The sequence below is a fragment of the Drosophila elegans genome, unplaced genomic scaffold (genome assembly GCF_018152505.1).
Source record: "Drosophila elegans isolate 14027-0461.03 unplaced genomic scaffold, ASM1815250v1 contig_149, whole genome shotgun sequence".
Lineage (NCBI taxonomy): Eukaryota > Metazoa > Arthropoda > Insecta > Diptera > Drosophilidae > Drosophila > Drosophila elegans.
The window spans coordinates 18,286,669-18,305,971 of NW_024545513.1; the positions used below are offsets into that span (position 1 = coordinate 18,286,669).

The following is a 19,303-nucleotide window of genomic DNA, read 5'->3' on the forward strand; positions in this document are numbered from 1 at the left end:
TTTGTCTAAGAAAGATTATTTTATTATTATTAAAATATCACTTTTGAAATTTATTGCTTTCGTTTTATACAAAAATATTTTGAAAGCAAGTTTGTTCTAGTTTGTGTTACTAATGTGTTTCTCCTTTAACGTGGGGCCAAAGTTATTAATAATAATGTAGTACATATCAAAATATTGATAAATTCCTAGAATTCAAAATTCTTTTTCGGCAAATAAAAAGGCAAAACGCGTTTTGCTAATTGCATTATAGAAATGATGATGAAATGTGAATTACGTAAATTGGCATGGTACGAAGTACTCAATTTCCTTTCAGCCTACAAAGGACACCAGTTGTTTTTTTTTCATTCTCGAAATGACAGCACTCAAAGTCGACTTCCAGCGAATTAAGGTCACCGGCAATGGCAGCCACTGACCACAATGGATCAACTTGTGTCGGCCAGCAAATTGTGGCCAAAAACATTAACATACACACTCCGACAATTGGCCATTGGCCCCCCATTTTTGGTCACCCTCTGGACCCCCGGAAAAGTCATTTTCTTGTCAAATATTATGCCACTTCAAAGGCCGAACCGACAACTGTCAACAACAACAACAACAGCAAAAACACAAAAAACAGCAACAACAACAGCGCATACAGGCACTTAAAAAAGTATTTGCACTCGCTTATATGAAAGGCAAACAAAAGCAAAGACGAGATGAAGTGAGCGCCGTTCCAGCTGCGCTAAAAATAATTGCTCGACAAAGTTGGCTCACAGCTGGATGGCCACACGATTTGACGCTGCCACGCCCCCAGTCCCCCGCCCCTGCCATTGTGCCAACTTTTTCCATTTGCCTACCGCCGATGACGATGGCGATGGCGATGGCGATGGCGATGCCGGAAACGAAAACGAAAACGATGGTGACGAGGACATTGCAATTTGGACTTGTATCAACACGGAGAAAAAAATTATGAAATTGAAGCATATTTTAAAAATGTTGTACACTTAAATGTTACCTCTGAAAATATCTTAGCTATACCCAACATAATGTAAAACAACAATTTTTACAATAAACCAACTTCGCCTTGATCCTTTCTATTGATAAGTAATCTATGGCTGGCAAGGTACAATAGCTATTGATTTTATGTACAGTTATTCAAAAAGTTTTAAATAATATCATTTAATTTATAAAACTATATATGAAAACAATATAAAAGAGTCAAAATATCAGCTCTGAATTTTACAAGTTTTATTTCACCAAGCAAAATATTAATTTTAATAAAAATACTTAATCGGAATTTAAATATTTGTTTTGCGAGTAAAAAACAGTTTAAAGAAGTAGTTCTATCATTTTTTGGCTATTTTACCAGTGGATAATTAAATTTAATTTAATTGTTTCTTACCTTATTATTAAAAACTTTCTAGTACTTGAATTGAATTTTTGTAAGCTTTAATCCTTAATCCATATTATGTTGATTTTATAAGAAATATACACCGACACAGATTTGATATTCTTTCGTATTAAATAAGAAATAAGTAGACTGTCACAAGAGCAGTTCTTGTATTTAATTTTTAAAAATCACATATATTTGTATCAGATCCTGCTAAGATTTTAATCGCCGTGCACTTCTCGAGCAACAGGCACCAGGAGCCGGAGGCGAGGGACTTCTTGGACTTGGACTTGGTCCTGGACTTGGTTTTGGGCCTGGGTTTGGGCTTGGCCAGAGAGGAAGCACTTTGCGGCGCTTGAGTGAGTCGCCTCCAAAGGGAAATGTTAAAGGGATTCCGCTGGACGTTTGTTGTCGTTGCTTCCAGCCCTATCCATCTTCGTGCCTCCCCCTAAATCCACACCACCACACACCCCCACCGCCCACCACCCACCATCTACAACACCCACTTTGCCACCCTGTCCTTCTTGCTTTTTAATGATGATTGAGCGGCAGTGGCGGCCGCAGCTCTGAAATCCTTGTTGCATACTTAGTCAATGCAAAAGCTGATTTGGGCGGTGGTTAGTGTTTAGTGGGTGGTAATGGCTTAGGGGGCGTGGCTGGGGGTGGGGGGGATTACTGTGACAGTTTCGCATCGCTGGCCAGCGCGAGGCAAAAAGCTTTGTGCAAATAAAGCTGTCGGCATGCAGATTAGACTGAAACATTCTCGTTTCCTCGTCTTTTTCGCCTTGCTTTTCCCTTTTCGACCAAATAATTGATATGGAAAGAAAGTGTCGGTGGTGCCGAGGTGATTATTTCCTTTGCCGTTCGCGTTCCCGATTAAAAATAGAGAATATGCCATAATGGCGAAGGAAAATGTGTGCCTGATTATAATGAGAATAGTGCGCTGTTGAAATCCAAGGTAGATTTAAGTCTATTTAATGGTTAGTTTCACGAATTTCTATTTATGACCTTGCTATTGGTAATTATTTGTTTATTTATTAAAAATTTGTTTTTAAGTTCGCCTTTGTAAGACATTTCCCAAGCTAGCAGGTATATTTTTGTAGGATTACTTTTTAAAAAGCATTCAACGACATTTACATTTTATTTGTCTAAATTTGTTCAAGAACCATCGCTGGCTGCCTCTTCAAAAGGGCGAACGGCTTGTCCTTGCGAAGGAAACTCGTTGAAATAGCTCTCTCAATGGGAATTTTTTCATTTAACCATTTTATTTGGCCGCTTTTCAAGATGCTTAGCCTTGTCCTGGGATCTTCGGTTAACCCACCTTCAGCCCAGGCCGCTTATTTTGCCGCTCGGCAGCTGCCCGCCATTAAGTGCATAATTCAATTTGTAAAGCCGCCGACTTTGAGTGCCCCTAAAAGTATGCAAAGCAGTCGCAGACGGACAAACAGAGGCAGAAATCCAGGAACACTGAGAGCTGTGAGGGAAAGCCGCCTGCATAGATCAACGGGCATAAAGAGTGTGTATACACTATATACCATATACTTGCACAAAAAGAGCCTGTGTTGTAATGAAAATAAAGTAGCAGCTTTAACGCATTTTTATGGCTCTTATTCCACTGTCAACCGCATGCAGCAGCCAGCAGCCAGCAGCCGAGGTAAGCAAAACAATAACAGCACGGTTCGTTTTCGAGCAGTGAAGCGAGGATTTAGGTGGAGGATTCGCGAATGAGGACGACCTCGACGCACCTGCTCTATGCAAATGAGGTTGAGGGGTTGCAATGTGGAAGAATGGAGAAGAATGGGGAAGAAGGGGCTCCTGAAATCGTAAAATCCGTCAATTCGCAGGCTCATTGTCTTCAATTTTCGGGGGCTAGCAATCAAGCGGACGACCTCTTTGGGAGCGCATTGCGGGCAGATTGGCGCTCGTTTTGTAACACACTAGCAGGTATTATAAAATAAATTAGATATTTGTGCATGCAAGTGCTTACATTCGAGGAGGAAGCCTGATTAAACCTCATAACAAATGACCTATTTAATGTGTATTATTTGATAAAAATCTTGCTATTTTTTAATAGACTCTTTAATCGAGTATTTTTTTAGCTTATCTAAATTTATTGACACCTTTATTATAGGTCTATACTTGCTGATTGAACTAAAAAAAATCGAAATTTCGCTCTTTGTTAATTTCAATCTATTTTTATTATTTTTTTCTTGGTATTTGGGAAGTCATAAAAATAAATAATGCCAATTTGAGTTTCTTAATGAGTTTTAATATTTATCATTTAACAAAATGGTTTCAATAAAGACTCAAAACTAGTATAGTTTTAGATAAATCATGTATGCATACATTGAATACATATTTATCTTTAATTGATTTGGTAAGCCATCATAAAAATACAGTTTTATTGCCAGCATATCAATGGTTTTCAATAATGATTCTCAGCCAATTAACTGCACTTTCATGGCTCTCAGTTATGTTTTTCAGTTATTATTAATCATTATTAACCCATTAAATTGTCAGATTTACAAGAATACAATAAAATCCACCGGAATTGCACTTCATTTAAAAGTTCAACAATCGAATTCTTCTTTCTTTGTACGACCATATCTAATTTTAGATAAAAATATCTGTTAGAATTATAGCGTTTTTGGATATTGGCATTGGAGGAGCAGATATCGATCCTTGGTGACCGCACAATCTTCCTTTCTTCTTTTTTTTAGGAGGGTGAGTGGAAAATCGGGTGGAAAAGTCCGTCCCTGGTTGGTTTGGCGCTTTTCTTGGACACTCTGTTTGCTCGCGTCTGCCGGCAAAATTTATGCGGTCCAGGCTAATCCTCGTGGGGATTTGAGCTTAAAACGTTTTATTGTTGCCCCACGACGTAGGCGCAGACAGTGGGCGTGGCTGTCGGCGGGGGCGTGGCACACACGGCTGTCGACTGCAGATTTCCCAGTTGCCTTGTAAATTTATCGCATTAAAACAAAAAAGTGTGAATTTTCAACACAACGTTGTCTGTCCCTCTCCTTTGTCTTTTCCCCATCAACTTCGCCTTTTTAATTTCTTTTGTGTCCCCTCTTGAGCTGCTTTCCACTACTCATCGTCCTTCATCCAAGTACCACCCACAACACACCACCCACAAACCACCACCCACTTCACCTTGCTGCCGCCGCTTGACACTGTCATTATGTAAATTAAATTGTGGCGAATTATTGTTTTATTCTTATTTTCGGTTTTGCCTCATCCTTGCCTTGAGTTTCGTTGTTTCCCCCCCCCTCATCATATCCGTAATTTATGTATATGTTTATTTATTTCTCCCCCACTTTCATCTGCTGGCTGTCGCCGCTTTTGCCGTTCGAGTGTATAATTCATAATTTGGGGTTTTGTTCCTGTTTCAGTTGCTGTTGCCGCCTCTCTCATATCGCATATCGCTGACAAAGCAATAAAAGTTTTCCCAGCAAGTTAACAAATCACCGGGGAAACTGGCCCAGAGGCGTGGCACCTGCTCGTGGGCGGTGGTGGCAGTCGGCGGAGACTTAATCAGGGGCACTGAATGCGAGTGGGAGCCATTAAACTTAGCTAATATCTAGCGTCCTTTCAAATTTGGGACATTGAATTTGCCAAATATAACAATTTATTGCATCGTTGTAGAACAATTTCAAGAGATTTCAGAGCATTTTAGATTTTTGCAGGGCACTCAAATATGTAGAATTGCAACTTACTTATTAAATTTTTAATTTTAAAAAAGATATTTTATTTGTTGTCGAGTTAAAAATGTCTGGTTTCTAAAATGTTCCATGACTTCGAGTTTTGATCTTAAAATGCTAATAATTATATATGTTTTTGGATGTATTTTCAAAAGGAGAGTAAGGTAAAGCCTAAGAAATAATATCAGCAAACTTAGTATCCTTGATTTAAGTTTGCTAAATCAGAACCCATAAACAGTAAGATATGTTAAACAAAAATTGTTGAAATATAGGTAGGAAATAAAAATATTTAAGTTTTTGAAACAAAAAATCTCTTTCCACCTAGCCAATCTAAAGTTTGTCTTCGCAGTCCCTGTTACACGTTAACAGTGCATAAATGGACCATTACTGCTGGCCAAGTCAATCGTCATATTGCCATATTTACCGACATACTGATGGGGATTCGACTTAGCTCCAGAGCTGGGTATTCCTTGCTGCCACTCTGCTAAACTGATGGAAGCAGCCATCGATCCGTTTCAATTAGCAGCAACAGTTTAAGTAAACTTCCCTTCTTCTGCCAGCAGCTTAGTGTCTGCTGCCAACTGGTTTCGTTTCGTTTCGTTTCGCCTTTGCCTCTGACCGCCCATCAACCGCTCGACTGTTAATTAAGGCCCAGGGTAAAAGACAGCACCCGCACACATGCAGATGTTCGTGTCCACAAGGAGGACAACTAAAATTTCATCCTTTAACTTAAAAGACTACCACAGTCTGAAATAGTCAATTCAGAGGTCGGATATTCCACCAAAACACTAGGAAACATTGGTTTTTGTGTATTTCGTTATTAAATTTACAATCGATTGGCATTCACATAGCTAAGCTGCGAATTTTGGTTTTGGTAAATTTTCGAATAAAATGCAAAAGTGGAAAAACCACAATATTCAAAATCAGTCTTAGTTGTTAGCTGCACAAATTTATATAAGCCTCAAATTTTTTTAATATTATCTCTCTGTGATAAAAAGTAGATATTTATGAATGCGAATTATGGATAGAAATTGGAAATCTCTAGCAAAGAAATTTTTTAGTGTTTTGATTGTCAATTTTCGTATTGCTTTTTTTTACACATTTTTTTAATGTTAACAACAATATAAATGTTGACATATTTCTTTCTTATTCCTTTTTGGGATTATAAATGTAAAAAATTCGATGGGATAAAAGCAAAACCCAAATGAAAACTGAAACTGAAACAGGAAAAAGAAAAAGAAAGAAAAAGAAAAAATCGTAATATAATGAAAAGTAGATTTAATTTAATTTTATTTTTGGGTCTGCTGGCAGGCTGAGGGAAAAAACATAAACAAGCAAAGCGAATCGCATCATAATAAACGGCTTTTGATGGGCGAAGGAGTTTGTGTGAAGGGGGGGGGGGGGGCTGACCTCTCAGGAGGTCCTTAAAGGAAACGCTTTTGGGCCAGGACTCGGCGCACGTGATTGATGTCCGCCCATTGTGGCCTCCATAATGGGCCAGTGAATGATGTTCGACAGATTCTCTGCTACGCTCTGCTTGCAAGGGCAAGAAACTTCGGGTATATTGGGCTGTCAATATCAAAATGTTTGTCCGCTTAACTAGGGAGTGCGTAATTCATGTCCCGGACTTAAACTGACAACCACAAAGACACAAAAGAGAGCAGGAAACCACAAGGGGAATGGTCTAAACAAAACTAGAAAGAGAGGGCGTCAAAAAGGCAGAAAAAGACGGCATTCAAAAAGCCAGAAAAAGAAGGCATTAAAAGGCCGGAAGGAGAAGAGCACTCCTTTGTCTCGCTTTGTTTGTCTTCTAGGCTCGTCGTGTTTGGCACCGCCTGGCCACACCAATAACGATACATCAAGGACACTTAAGGACATGTCGCCGACACTTGGACCAAAGACAATCCCACATCCCCCGAAAATCTGGCCAACCTGGCCAAGCAAATCATAAAAATCAAAGGAAGGCTAACAAACGGCACAAAAAATGGCAAGAAATAACGACGAAGTCGAAAGAATTAACAACGCGTCAAATCAGGGCCAGCTTAGAACAGTTTAATGCCACAATGCCAGCCCCCCTTTTATGATGGACTTTTATTGCCTGCGTTTATGTTTGCCATCCATTTACCCCCGCCTTCCCGCTTTTCCGCCTTTCCGCCTTTTTTTGCATGTTTTCCGTCGGGACGTGAAATTATTTTGCATGTCGCGCGCCATAAAAACTCAACGGCTAGCAAATTTGGAATAAACCTTCCAAGTCACCCATCGTAATGTCCGGGCTCAAAGGCATGGGGGAAAGGCTATAAGTTTTCCCATAAAAAGAAAAGCCGAGCCAGAGCCATCTGTAACCGAAATGAGCAGATTTCAGAGCTAAGTTTCCATATTCGCTTCAAGGGAAGAGGCGATCTCTTCAAAAAGCTATTAAATAGAGCTCTGGTGGAAGATACATTTATATATCAACTGTTGACGGTCAGTTTTTTATTTTACAAAGTTTCAATGTTTTTTTTTTTTAATGTATATGTATAGTGCTGTTCAACTTGTTACAGAAACGTTCGATATTTCCTCTAAAAATTGAATTTAAAATTGTTTATGCATTGTTTGTTTTATTTATTTATTATTTTACGACAAACAAATATTTGACTTTTCGCTATTAAAGCAAAAACATAGTGACTTCTTATTTATTTATATTTGTTAATTTATTTTAGTTTTTTTATTGAATTTTAAAGATTAAATATTTATAAAGCAGCAAACTATTTTCTTAAGAGTGTTTTGAAATTTTTTTTTTCAAAACTACTTCTACTAAATTGAGTACAACAGGGCGGATACTTACTCATGATCATGGCTGTGCTTGTAGGAGTCGCGGAAGCGCGTGCGCAGATTTCGCCGGCTGTCGCCACTATCATTCACATGTCGATTGTGTGAAAGTGCAGCTGGCAGGAGCAGGGCCATTTCTACAAAGAAAGCGAAGAGAAGAAAATGCAGCGTTATTTTTTGTGAATTCTTTAGTCATTCTCGTGAAATCAATTTCGTGGTGTGAAATCCCAAGAGCTCAATACTTTGTGGCTGCTTTTTGTGTGTCTCTGCGTTGGTCTGTGCGTTTAAAAAGCACGCATAGCCGCCATAATTCAATCACTACTCGCACCCCCCAAAACACATACACTCGACGGAAGCGGATGTACTATGTGCATGCGTGCCGGAGCGCCAGGGGCAGCATTACGTTTTCCGCATTCACCATGTTGTTTGCCCTGTCGGTTGCCCTTTTCCCTTTTCCCTTTGCCCTTTTCCATTTTCCCTTTGCCATTTTCCCGCTTCTGTTTTTTCTTCCCGCTTGGAATCAAAACATGCCATTAGCAGGCGACCAAATAAAAAAGCAAAGCAAACAGAATGTGCTGGATACAGGCCCCCCTGTGTTCCCCCATCATCCAGCCGCAGATTGCATAGAAATGCGAACCGCACTGCCATTCCCCCCAATCCTCATCCTCCTGCTGTCACGAAGCCAGCGACAACACGTCAGGCACCGCCAACACCAACACCAACACCAACACCAACACCAACACCAACTCCAACAACAATAACAACACCTTGGATGACCCGACGTGCCGCGGGTGCAGAACGATGCCACATGCCCCGTACACTCCAAAAAGTTACAAGTCATAAGGGAGCAGGCTGACAAACAATTTCTTAACTCTTCAGTTTTTCCTCTTAAGGAAAAAACCATAATAAAATATGTAAAATCAAGTTGCAACTTCTTTAAGTAATAATCTGTCTAGTTTGTATTTAATTTTAAAACAAATTGATCAAGAGGAAACGACTATTTTTTAATTAAATTATACCCTATTATTACCCTATACACTCCAACAAGTCACAAGTCAAAGAGGCGAAAAACTTCCCATCGAAATATCAATTTCAACTGACTATCGATCTTCCAATTTCTCTAATCAACAATTTAACTAATTTAATTTAATATAACATTTAATTTCTCAAAAGGAAAAACCTATTTTTTAAATAAATTATTAAATCGATGATTAGCATAAGTAAATTCGATTATTTGTGGGAATGCTTGCTAAGCTTCTGGGATTATTTAAATTAATATTTTTACAAGCCGTAAAAAAATAGGTGTTTGAATTTTAATAAACATTTATAGGTAGCTATAGTTTTATATATATTTTATATATATTAACGCTTCAAATTAAACATATTTTATAGAAACAGCTAATTATGTAATTTTTTAAACAAATTCTCAATAACTGTTTGAAACAAGTAAGCAGTAGATATGTCTGAAAAATTCGCGATAATTTAGTTTGTTTCGGATTCCAGAACCTAATTCAGCTAAATAAGAAAACAGCTAAAGAAGTTATTAAAAGTATTTTAAAATTTAACGTATTATAATAAATTCTTAAAAAAATATATTGAATGACCATTAATTTACAAAAGTTACTAAAAATATATTAAAATTAAACTGATTATAATGAATTCTTTAAAAAAATATATATATTAATTTTTAAATTTTGAATTAATCCTCGATAACATAATCCTTTTTCGCTCTGTGCACTGCTCTTTATGCTCTCCTTTGATTTGCCACTGTGTTTACCCGATATAATTTACGTGTGCGATTTGTTTGCTGTTTGCGCAGGAACATGGTGCCCTCGAACACTCAAAGGTTTTCCACCGAATCGAGGAATCGAGGCGGCGGCGAAAAATCCATTGCTTTGCCTGTCATGGGGCGAGTGCTCATTCAGTTCAGAAATCGGTAATCATCTATTCAAAATTATTGTAGTTGTATTCGGTAAATGTGTAGAGAAAGCGTCCCCTGCATCAGATTGACGCATTTAGCGACCACCGACGGACCACCAACGATTATTGATCGATTAGCGATCGATTAGCTGCCAAGGAATTTATTGATTTCCGCGGAAATTGCACGCAGGAGCGAAGGGAGTCATGTTGGGCAATCTGCCGTATGTGGAGTTCGGCGAACGAGGCGACGGCCACCATGTGAACGGAGACGGAAACACAAGAAGACACATGCGTTGGCTGGAGAGGCGCCAGCGGATCCACGAGCAGGAGCGGATCCGCGAGCGGACCAGGCAGCGGAGTTCCGAGAGGATAAGCCCTCCGAACGGAGGCGAGCAGTCCGGACGACAGGCAGCCGCGTCCAAGAATCCCATTCCGGCGGTCCTTCGACTTGTCAAGGAACTCCAGGTATGGATTTAATACTACCATATCTATATTAATTTGCTATATTTGATGATCAACAATGTAGTCGAGCTCTTTGATTTGAAAATGGGTCGACTTAAATTAGCCATCAACATACATTTACTAAGCCATTAAAGCACTTTGTTTTGTAGTTATTAAAAAACTTGATTAGTAATTAACTTAGTTTTTAAATTATTAAAACGTTTCGTTTTTTTATTAATACAAATTTTTTTGTTGATTTATTTGAAAAAGGCTTTGTTTTTAATTTAAATATTAAAATAGCTTCTAAAATATATTACTTCATTTAATAGGAACGATTTAACATACACAAATCACTATTTGCTGGTAATTTTTTTTGTAATAATTGGTTATCTTATGAGTAAACATTGATCGTCATTGATCATTATTTTTTTTAACCATTGTTATCCAGAGAACTTAAAATGTTCATGAGGTTTGTCCAACAAATCACATTTTTGTCTGGAACAAGAGGTACTGAGCAATTAAAAGCCCTTTACTATCAATTCTCGCTTAATTACGAAAAAATCCAATTTTTTCCCAATTTTGGCAAAAACTGGTTAATAGTAAAATGGTTTAGTTGTGAATGCCACTTGATTGAAAATTGTACAACGAACTCATCGCTGTAGGACATTTCTTTGTGCAGCTATGGAGCTATGTGCAGCTATTTTGAACAAATAAATAAATCGTGACTTTTTTATCCAATATTTACAAATAACAAAACTTTTTGTTTGTGAATGCCATTCGATTGGAAATTAAATAACGAGTACAAGAGAGTTAGTTCAAATTGCTAGCAAAATGTTCCTGCAATTTGACTAAAAAAATAAAGGCATTTTTCGATGGCCAACTTGGCCAAAGCTTATGTGATATAGACATGTTTGTTATTTTATTTTATTTTATCATCCCCCACAGTTAATGGAGACCGATCCGCCGGAGAACACGTGGGCGCGGCCCAAGTCGATGAGCAATCTGCTCAAGTGGCGGGCCAAGATCCGCGGACCGGAGGGCAGTCCGTACGAGGGCGGCGTTTTCGAGCTTGCGCTGAACTTCCCGGAGGCCTATCCGTTCGAGGCGCCCAAGATGCGCTTCATCACGCCCCTCTACCACTGCAACGTGAACGGGCTGGGCTACATCTGCGTGGACATGCTGGATGAGAAGTTGTGCTGGTCACCTGGCCTCACGGTGGACAAGCAGTTGCTGTCGGTGTCGGCGCTGCTGAACGACCCCGAACCGCTAACCGCCGTCAATGCCGAGGCCGCCGGGCTGTTCTTCAAGGACCGCGAGCGGTACGACCAGCTGGCCCGCTCCTGGACCGAGCGGCATGCCATGGATGTGCCGTGGGATTGAGGCGTGGCTTGTGGCTCTCCATATTGTCGATATGTGGTCGAGTGGCGTGAAGATGGATGGAGATGAAGCCGGAAATGTTTTGGAAAAGGTTTCTTCGATTGTAGGTCGCACATGAGCATTTTAAAATAAACATATTGACGGAGTGTCCTCTCTCTCACTCTCTTCAAACTCGCCTGCCTGGCTGTCCATATGCGTTGCATAATTTTAGGCTCTGCCATAACTTATGCAAATTTAACGAGCCAAGTGCTAAGCACTAAGGGGGGAGAGTGCGGCCGTGCGGCCGTGCGGCAGTGCGGCAGTGCTGGTTACGGCCTCTCACTCACACCCATTTGCATAATCAAATGCCATATTGTTGAACGGCAAACCCCTCCTCACCAAGGTCCTTCCGCTTAAATTTCGCCTTGGGCATATTCACTCGAAGTGAAACTTTGCCAACTGACTCGAAAGTTGGGACGCTTCGACTTAACCGAGAGTTTCGAGTTTTGAGTTTCTAAGCTCAACACCAGGTGCTGCTGCATGTGATCAGATCAATAGTTATTTTAAGTTATGCCAAAATCTGTTCCAGTCGATTACCGATGCATAAATCTAGGCAAGTCGAGTGCTGACAACAGAAAATCTGTTTCATATTCCATTTCTTTAAAATATGTACGGTTAGCCTGTAATCTTGAGCAAATTGGAAACTGTATAAGTATATATAAATAAACATACTTGATCAAATTGTCTAAATCACCATTGGATGAATCGCTTTATATTTAAAAAATATCTTTAAAATATTCGATGCTGTATGCAGATTCAATGGTAAATGATAATTAAATTAATATGTTTTGTTTAGTCTTCTTAGAAAAATTGCCTTTCATATTGTAAATATATTTTTAAAATTGGAAAGTGTAAACATCAATAGCCAGCGCTAAATATTTCATACAAACTAAATAATAGAAAAAGGATATTTGAATAAATTAGCTAATTATTTTTTAAGAATATTTTAAACAATTCAATTCAATGTATATAATGAAAATAGCCAAAGGTAAATGATTTTTACCAAATAAAGATATTTTATTCAACCGTCTGCCTTTATCATTGGTGATCGTACTATGATATTGAAGCACCAAAACGTAGAGATTGTTAATAAAGTATATGTTGCATTGTTAAATTTGTATGCTAGTAAATGCATTTCCTTGAAATAGACAGGGTATTTTGGGGTCTGCGTCTGATTAGCTCCCGTCCAAAACCGTGGCGGTGGCACTTCATCGTTTATCGCGGACGATTACCAACTTGGCGACCAAATAGTTGAGGTGACATTCACACTCACAGCCGCCAGTTAATTGGAATTTAGTACATGGCAACATCAGTGTGTGCGGTGTGTGTGTGGGTGAGTGTTAAGCAATTATTTTTATAACGTTAATGAGCACAGCGCATTATTGTGGATGATGGGAGTGGGAATGGGAATGGGAATGGGTTCGGATGGGTCCTCGAATTTCGGTCTGGGCTTTTCTGGTTTTGGGGTTCAGAAGGCCAACGCGAAGGCCAAAAGTACGTGCACGTGTGGCAAATGTCGCACAACAAAACCGGAAAAACGCAAAGAAAAACCAAAAACGAAAAAAAATCCAAGCAGCCAGCCGAAAATTGTGTGCAACTTGAGCATGAGTTTGTGAATTATGTAGATGGCAATTACTGCAGAGTTTTTTTCACCAAAAGGGGGACTGATCTTGCATTTATTATGGTTTCAGGGGAGAGAACTCCTTTCCACCACTTTCCATCACCATTTCTGACGCAGTGGCTCCATAAATTTTGTCGTTGCTCCGCCGCCATTTACCTGTCTTTACCTTTCACCTGTTTGTCTTTCCGGCCACGCCCCCGCGCCTTTGTTTACCTTAATTATTGCCCATGTGCGTGTATCCTTCCTCCTTCTACTGGAGCTACACACACAGACACACACACGGAGCAGCTTGTTTGTTAGCAATTAAGTTGGAATTAGAAAATTTTTAATAGCATACTTAGGGGCGCACCGCACTGACATATTCCGTTTCCGTTTCCTGTGTGTGCCGGCAACAAATTGAATTTGGGTTGGCTAGAGTTACACACAAAGCGATGTGAATGTGTGAAGAGGATGTGCAGGTGCTCACAAGGAAGTTGAGTCAAAAACTAATAGTCAACTGAACGTTATTAACTCTCGCTTTCGCAAGTTTTGTCGGTTATCACAGAAAGTTATTCAGTTTTTGCCAATCTCCAAACAGCAATTAACTTTAACATCTGTGCAATGTTTTTTAAGCTATTCAAAAATGGAATTTTACTCCAAAGTTTAGTTTCGCATTACTTAAAAAGATTAAAAAAAAAATTATAATGCCATTCTTAGTGATATTAAGAAGCTAAAACCTCGGTAACGTATTACATTTTTAATTTTTTTTTTTTTGGTTATTTAAACAAAAGTACTTAAGACCATATTTGGTGTGCATTTTTTTTGTTTTGAGGCTTTAAGTATTTTTAAATTCCCAAATTATTGATCGTGGTCGTTGCATTTCTAGAGTTTAAAGTTTATCTAAAAAAAATCCCACAAATGGAGAAGCTTGCAAAGGTAGTCAAACCTTTGATTTTTGCCTCAACATCTGTTTTAAACGACGGTTTTAATGTGTAAAGCTACAAATGTATCTGTATCCGTATCCGTATCTGTTTCTCCTTCGCTAGTCCTGCGGCTATTGTCTGTGGGCTATTTGCAGCATAAACACAACCGCCCTTGCACCCCACACACACACACACACACACACACACGAAGGCGGGGATGGGGGAGTGGCAAGTGCTAAAAACAATAAACAGCTTAAGCGCATTATGAGCGTTAAACACACATACACAGACAAATACACCCACGGACACTCCCACAGCCGGACAGACACACACACAAACACACACACACGCACTCACACGAAGGCGGGGAAACGCCTTAATTAAGATTTCCTCGCAGGATGCCCAGAAACCCAGGACAGTACAAATGTAACTGTGTGCCAGGATATACATAATTGCGGTCCAATTATGAAACAGGTTGAAATGTAGTGGAGATGGGTGAACTTGTCGGTTCCGATTTGCGTTTCGCACTAAATACAGATCTGCAATTACAACTTCTCATTCATTTGTGGCGCATTAATCTCTATTTCATACAATTTTAATTATACATTGCAAACATTGAAACACCAGCCACACAAATCAGCAAACCGGAGTGGAGTTTAGTTCGAATTGCATGCTCTGATGTTTATATATTTGTTTAAAATCCCAAATGGAAACCTAAATCGGGAACTCGTTTAATTCAAGTTATCAGAAAAACGATAACCCCTCATTTTACCAGCGATATGATTTTTCATTTATTTTAAATCATTTTCGTTTCGTTTGGTTTGGAATATTGTTGCCAGCGAATACTACATACTTATTATTGCACACAAATTTGGTTCAAATGCCTAATTTGAATTAAATATGTAATTATATTAAAACGATTTTAGCTTAAAAACAACATAGAATTTAACGAACAGCTAAATTTCCAAAATTTGTTGCCCCTTCCCCTTTAGTGCGACAATCCAAAGTGCTGATAATATTTTGTGGGCAGGTCATTAGGTATTGTTTCTACTTTGCACGCATATTTTGAGCAAAATATTTTAAATACACACATCATTTGGCGAAATAAACTGTGGCAGCGCTAATCAAATCCCTTCAGATTGCATGTACATGTGCAAATATGGGCTTCGATTGGGACGGTCGAAATCAGTATTCAATAGGCGGAATGCATAATAATTGTTTTGCAACATTATTTAACAAGGGAGTGAGTCACATTAGTATGTACATAAATACACTTCCAATGTTGTATTATTCCATAAATTTTGGGTACATATATTTAATTCTTAATCATCAATACAGCTTTTAAGTCTAAATTAGTTATTTTTTATATTTTGCCACACCAGACATTAGTCTAGTTTTTAGCTGATAATACTACATATTATTAAATTGCCAAGCAATTTGAAATTATTTTAGTTCGCCGGTTTATGTTTTAAGTGCAATGACGACACTTAATTGTTTTTCCCTCCATACTTTGCTGCCATTAAACAGGAAACACCTTCCAGGTGTCCGACGGCCAGCATTAAAGTGCCCAAGAGCATGTGGCTGGGCTCTGGGAAAATGTTCTGCCCAGTGTCTACTAACAATGTTGCCTTTCGCCCCAATTAATAATGGCTTTTTACCCATGTTCCGTCCTCCAATCGGACGCATTCATCTATGCAGTTGGCAGCTCCATTCTTGTGCTTCTGCATGCGGTTAAATAATATTTTAATGGCGGCAATCAAAGTTTTAATTAAACGCTTTAAGAGTTGTGCTGTGCACACATGTGCCTTAGGAGCAGAGCAAAAAAAGGCAACCAGAGGGTTGAAACTAAATCCAAACAAGAGTGGGTGGCAGAGTGGGCTGGAAAAGTGGGTGGCAAAGTGGCCGAGTGGGTGGGCACGTCCAAGGCTAATGGAGCGCAGGCAACCCAAAACATAAACAAAAACTTTCGCAGCGATATTTTAATAGTTTTCCCCCGCTCACGTCTTTTGTCTGTGTTTTTAAGCCGGCGGTGACACTTAGCCAAATATAATATGGCTTTTATGTCAGCCACTTGCAGAAAATTGCTTTGGATCGGGTGATGTTGGAGGGGGTCGGGGGAAGGGGTAGGGGTTTTTTTTTCGCTCTGTGACATTTTTTGCTGCCTCCAGTTTTTCCAGTCCCCCTCGCCAGCCATTTCCCGATTTTCAGGCCCTTGCTCCTGCAGATGCTTCTGCTGCTTTCTTTCACGTACTCTGGCCTTCTTGTTTGGAGTTTGGCAGATCCGTTTTTGCTTTGGCTTTGGCTTTGGGCTGTGCGGATGCGGAATGCACGGCAAAAAATAATCACCAAACCTTCTTAATTATTTATACATTTTTAAATTCAAAAGACTCTTCCACAAAACTACTCTTTCGAATGCAAGCTAAAAACTACTCATTAAAGTACATGTTTAAAATTGTACTTTAAAGCTAGGATTTAGTTTATAATTATTATGACTTTTAAAGGTTTATTAGGCATGACAATTTTATCAATGGTACATGGTACATATAAACTAAGTTTTCTTACCTATGTTCAAATCGCCTTAACAAAATTAAAATATTTTGACATTGGCTTCTTGTTCCCTACATAATATAGTAAAATTACATTTTTATTTTGAATTATTAATTTATTAAAAAACACCAGTTGTCCTGCTTAAGCTCAAACTCACGGTTGCCATGAAACAAATAACTTTGATTGACAAATGTAATCAATTGCTCAACTTCTATGCTTGAAATAAATAACAGAAAAAAGTACAGAATTATTGTAATTGGAAAACTTGAATGCTGCAACACAAATTATGTAAGGAACTGATATCCGTGGGCGTGTGCAAAGGGCAATTTGAAAAGGTTTCAACTTTTCGGAAAGACAGCACCAAAACCACCCACAAAACATCGCAAAAACAATGGATGCCGGGAGTGCATCAGAGGTCTTTGATGCCGCTGTCAGTCTACTTAGTCTGCCGTCCGTAGCCTGGTTTAGATGCAAAAGCTTTTTTGCGTGCAGCGTCGTTGCAAGGGACAAAAGATATCCTGCAACTCCTGCGAGGAAGCGGGTCAAGGGTTGTGGGATGATCAAATCAGCGTGTTTATGACGTCTAAAGCTTTGAAAAGCCAGGGAGCTAGCTAGCTTAGTTCCATTTTAACCCAATTGTTGCTTTGCAAATTTGTGGTTTCTCCTAATAAATTATTAAAAGACTTTTTCACAAGATATTTGGGTCAAGAATAAAAGGATTTTATGTCTAAGTTAGCTGTTTTAGCCAGCTTTAGGCAAAACCTTAACAATATTTATAAATGGCTGCCCTGGCAAGAATTTCCTCCTAAAGGAATGCACCATCATTTTGGTAAGTAAAATGTTATACAAAAAATGGTTCGGCACGCTGAAAAAATAAAAAAATGCCTGTGTAGGCAAAATACCTGGACCGCTTCATCCAACATTTAAAAAATGTATTTATGCATTTCGACTATGCTTATTAATTTTTCGTCACAAAATTTGATATCACTTATTTTGTATGTTGAAGGTGTGATCGTCACGACTTTTCTGCTTGTTTTTGTTTGACTGATAGTTCAGAAAGAAAAAAACTTTATATACATTCATCAGATATGGTCTTAGATGGTACGCGAATAAGTCTAACGTTTCCCTTAAATTTGTTCCATATAAATATTGTTGTTTTTATTTTACAATATTTGCGGCTAAAAGAGATTGTGTATGAATCTTTGCCACTTACCGCGCAATATCTTTTTGTCGTGATGTCCGTGGCAGCGGTATCCTTGGCAGCTGCGTTTTTGCTGCAAAGTGGGGCAGTGTTTGCCCCCATTTTGGGCCGCCTGCAAGATCTGGCGGTTGCGGGTCATCATCCCAGTGCCGCAGCTCTTGTCACACTCGCTCCAGGCCCCGAAGTCGCCCACCTGGCAGTCCAGCACTGAAATTGACGAAAAAGTATGTTAGTTTGGTGTTGGTTAGTTTGAGGATGCTTTAGAAGTGAAAAACCGAAATCTAATGCCATTTGTTGACTCACAATACTAATTTACCTGAAATGCAGCCAACAGTTGGCAAATATTATAAACTATTTAATTTTTCTAGATGTTGAACTAGATGTTGAACTACCCAACTATTGACAAAGTGTAAAAACAACTAATGTTGTCTAGTGTAATTTACAGTTGACTAGAAACTAATGAACGTCTTTTCTGTTCAATAAATTGAATGAGGCAAGTCCTGAATTTCCACCCAAGACTCAAGGACGCTAGGCAAAGGAGCATTTATCGTAACTGGAACTAAGCCTACTTTAGACAAAGAATCTGGCAAATTGCAATTGACATGCCACTAAACGCACTTGCCGGCCACGCTCAAGTTTTTTAATTAAAAACGCTGCAGCAGGGAAAATTAATTAAAATCCATAAGCCTTGATTGCGCTACTGGCTGCCCAAAGCATTGGCTTTGTGCCTCTTGCATTTGCCTTCGGGACTAGCTAGTTGTTGGTGTTAATCAAGCCCCCCCAATTCCTTACCCCTGACCTCTGACACCCGACCCCTGACCCACTGAGTTGCCGGCAAGCGCTAATGAAGCCACAAAAAGCTTTCCACAAACGAATTGAAATTCGCCTCGGCTGCTTGCTCAGCTGTTGCATTGGGCGAAAAATTGACTATGGCTAATAATTTATAAAGTTTAGGTTCAATTTCGAATACTCTTTTGTTCACATTGCACTCAGGGAGGAATTTTTAACAGGTGAATTATATCAGCACATAACTCAAAAAAAAACAAGAAAGAAAGCAAACTTCGGCAAGCCGAAGTTCATATACCCTTGCAGCTATTGCAAGAATTAAACATTTTTGAAAACATTAAAATTATGATTTACTTTCGTATATGTTTAAAAACATTGAAGCTATGATGATTTGCAGCTCAATTATTTGATAGTTATTTTATATGTTTTTATTATTTCTAAGAGAGCTATATGATATAGACGACCGATTTTGATAAAATTTAAACCATAATTCTGAAATATTTAACCATTGCTATATGTCGAAGAACTAAACAAAAAATTAAAAAACAGAAAAGTTATAATTTTTTTCATTTATTTTTCCGATTGTTCCTA

General features: G+C 38.8%; 2 protein-coding genes across 3 annotated transcripts in view; one reads left to right on the forward strand and one right to left on the reverse strand.

Annotated features, from left to right (window-relative positions):
* Positions 1–19,303, reverse strand: part of LOC108144879 (pyrroline-5-carboxylate reductase 1) — an 88,795-nt gene that overhangs the window by 3,613 nt on the left and 65,879 nt on the right. For both annotated transcript variants that reach the window (XM_017270040.2, XM_017270048.2), the window contains 2 exons: positions 17,939–18,133; positions 7,895–8,015 (listed from right to left, as the gene is read on the reverse strand). In XM_017270040.2, the coding sequence (XP_017125529.1) occupies positions 7,895–8,015; positions 17,939–18,133 (316 nt within the window). The remainder of the gene's footprint in view (positions 1–7,894; positions 8,016–17,938; positions 18,134–19,303) is intronic.
* On the forward strand, positions 9,790–11,762 carry LOC108144895 (ubiquitin-conjugating enzyme E2 2-like). The gene is made up of 2 exons (XM_017270059.2): positions 9,790–10,263; positions 11,185–11,762. Exons 1-2 carry the CDS (start codon positions 10,003–10,005, stop codon positions 11,617–11,619), a joined length of 696 nt encoding a protein of 231 aa, XP_017125548.1. The 5' UTR covers positions 9,790–10,002; the 3' UTR covers positions 11,620–11,762.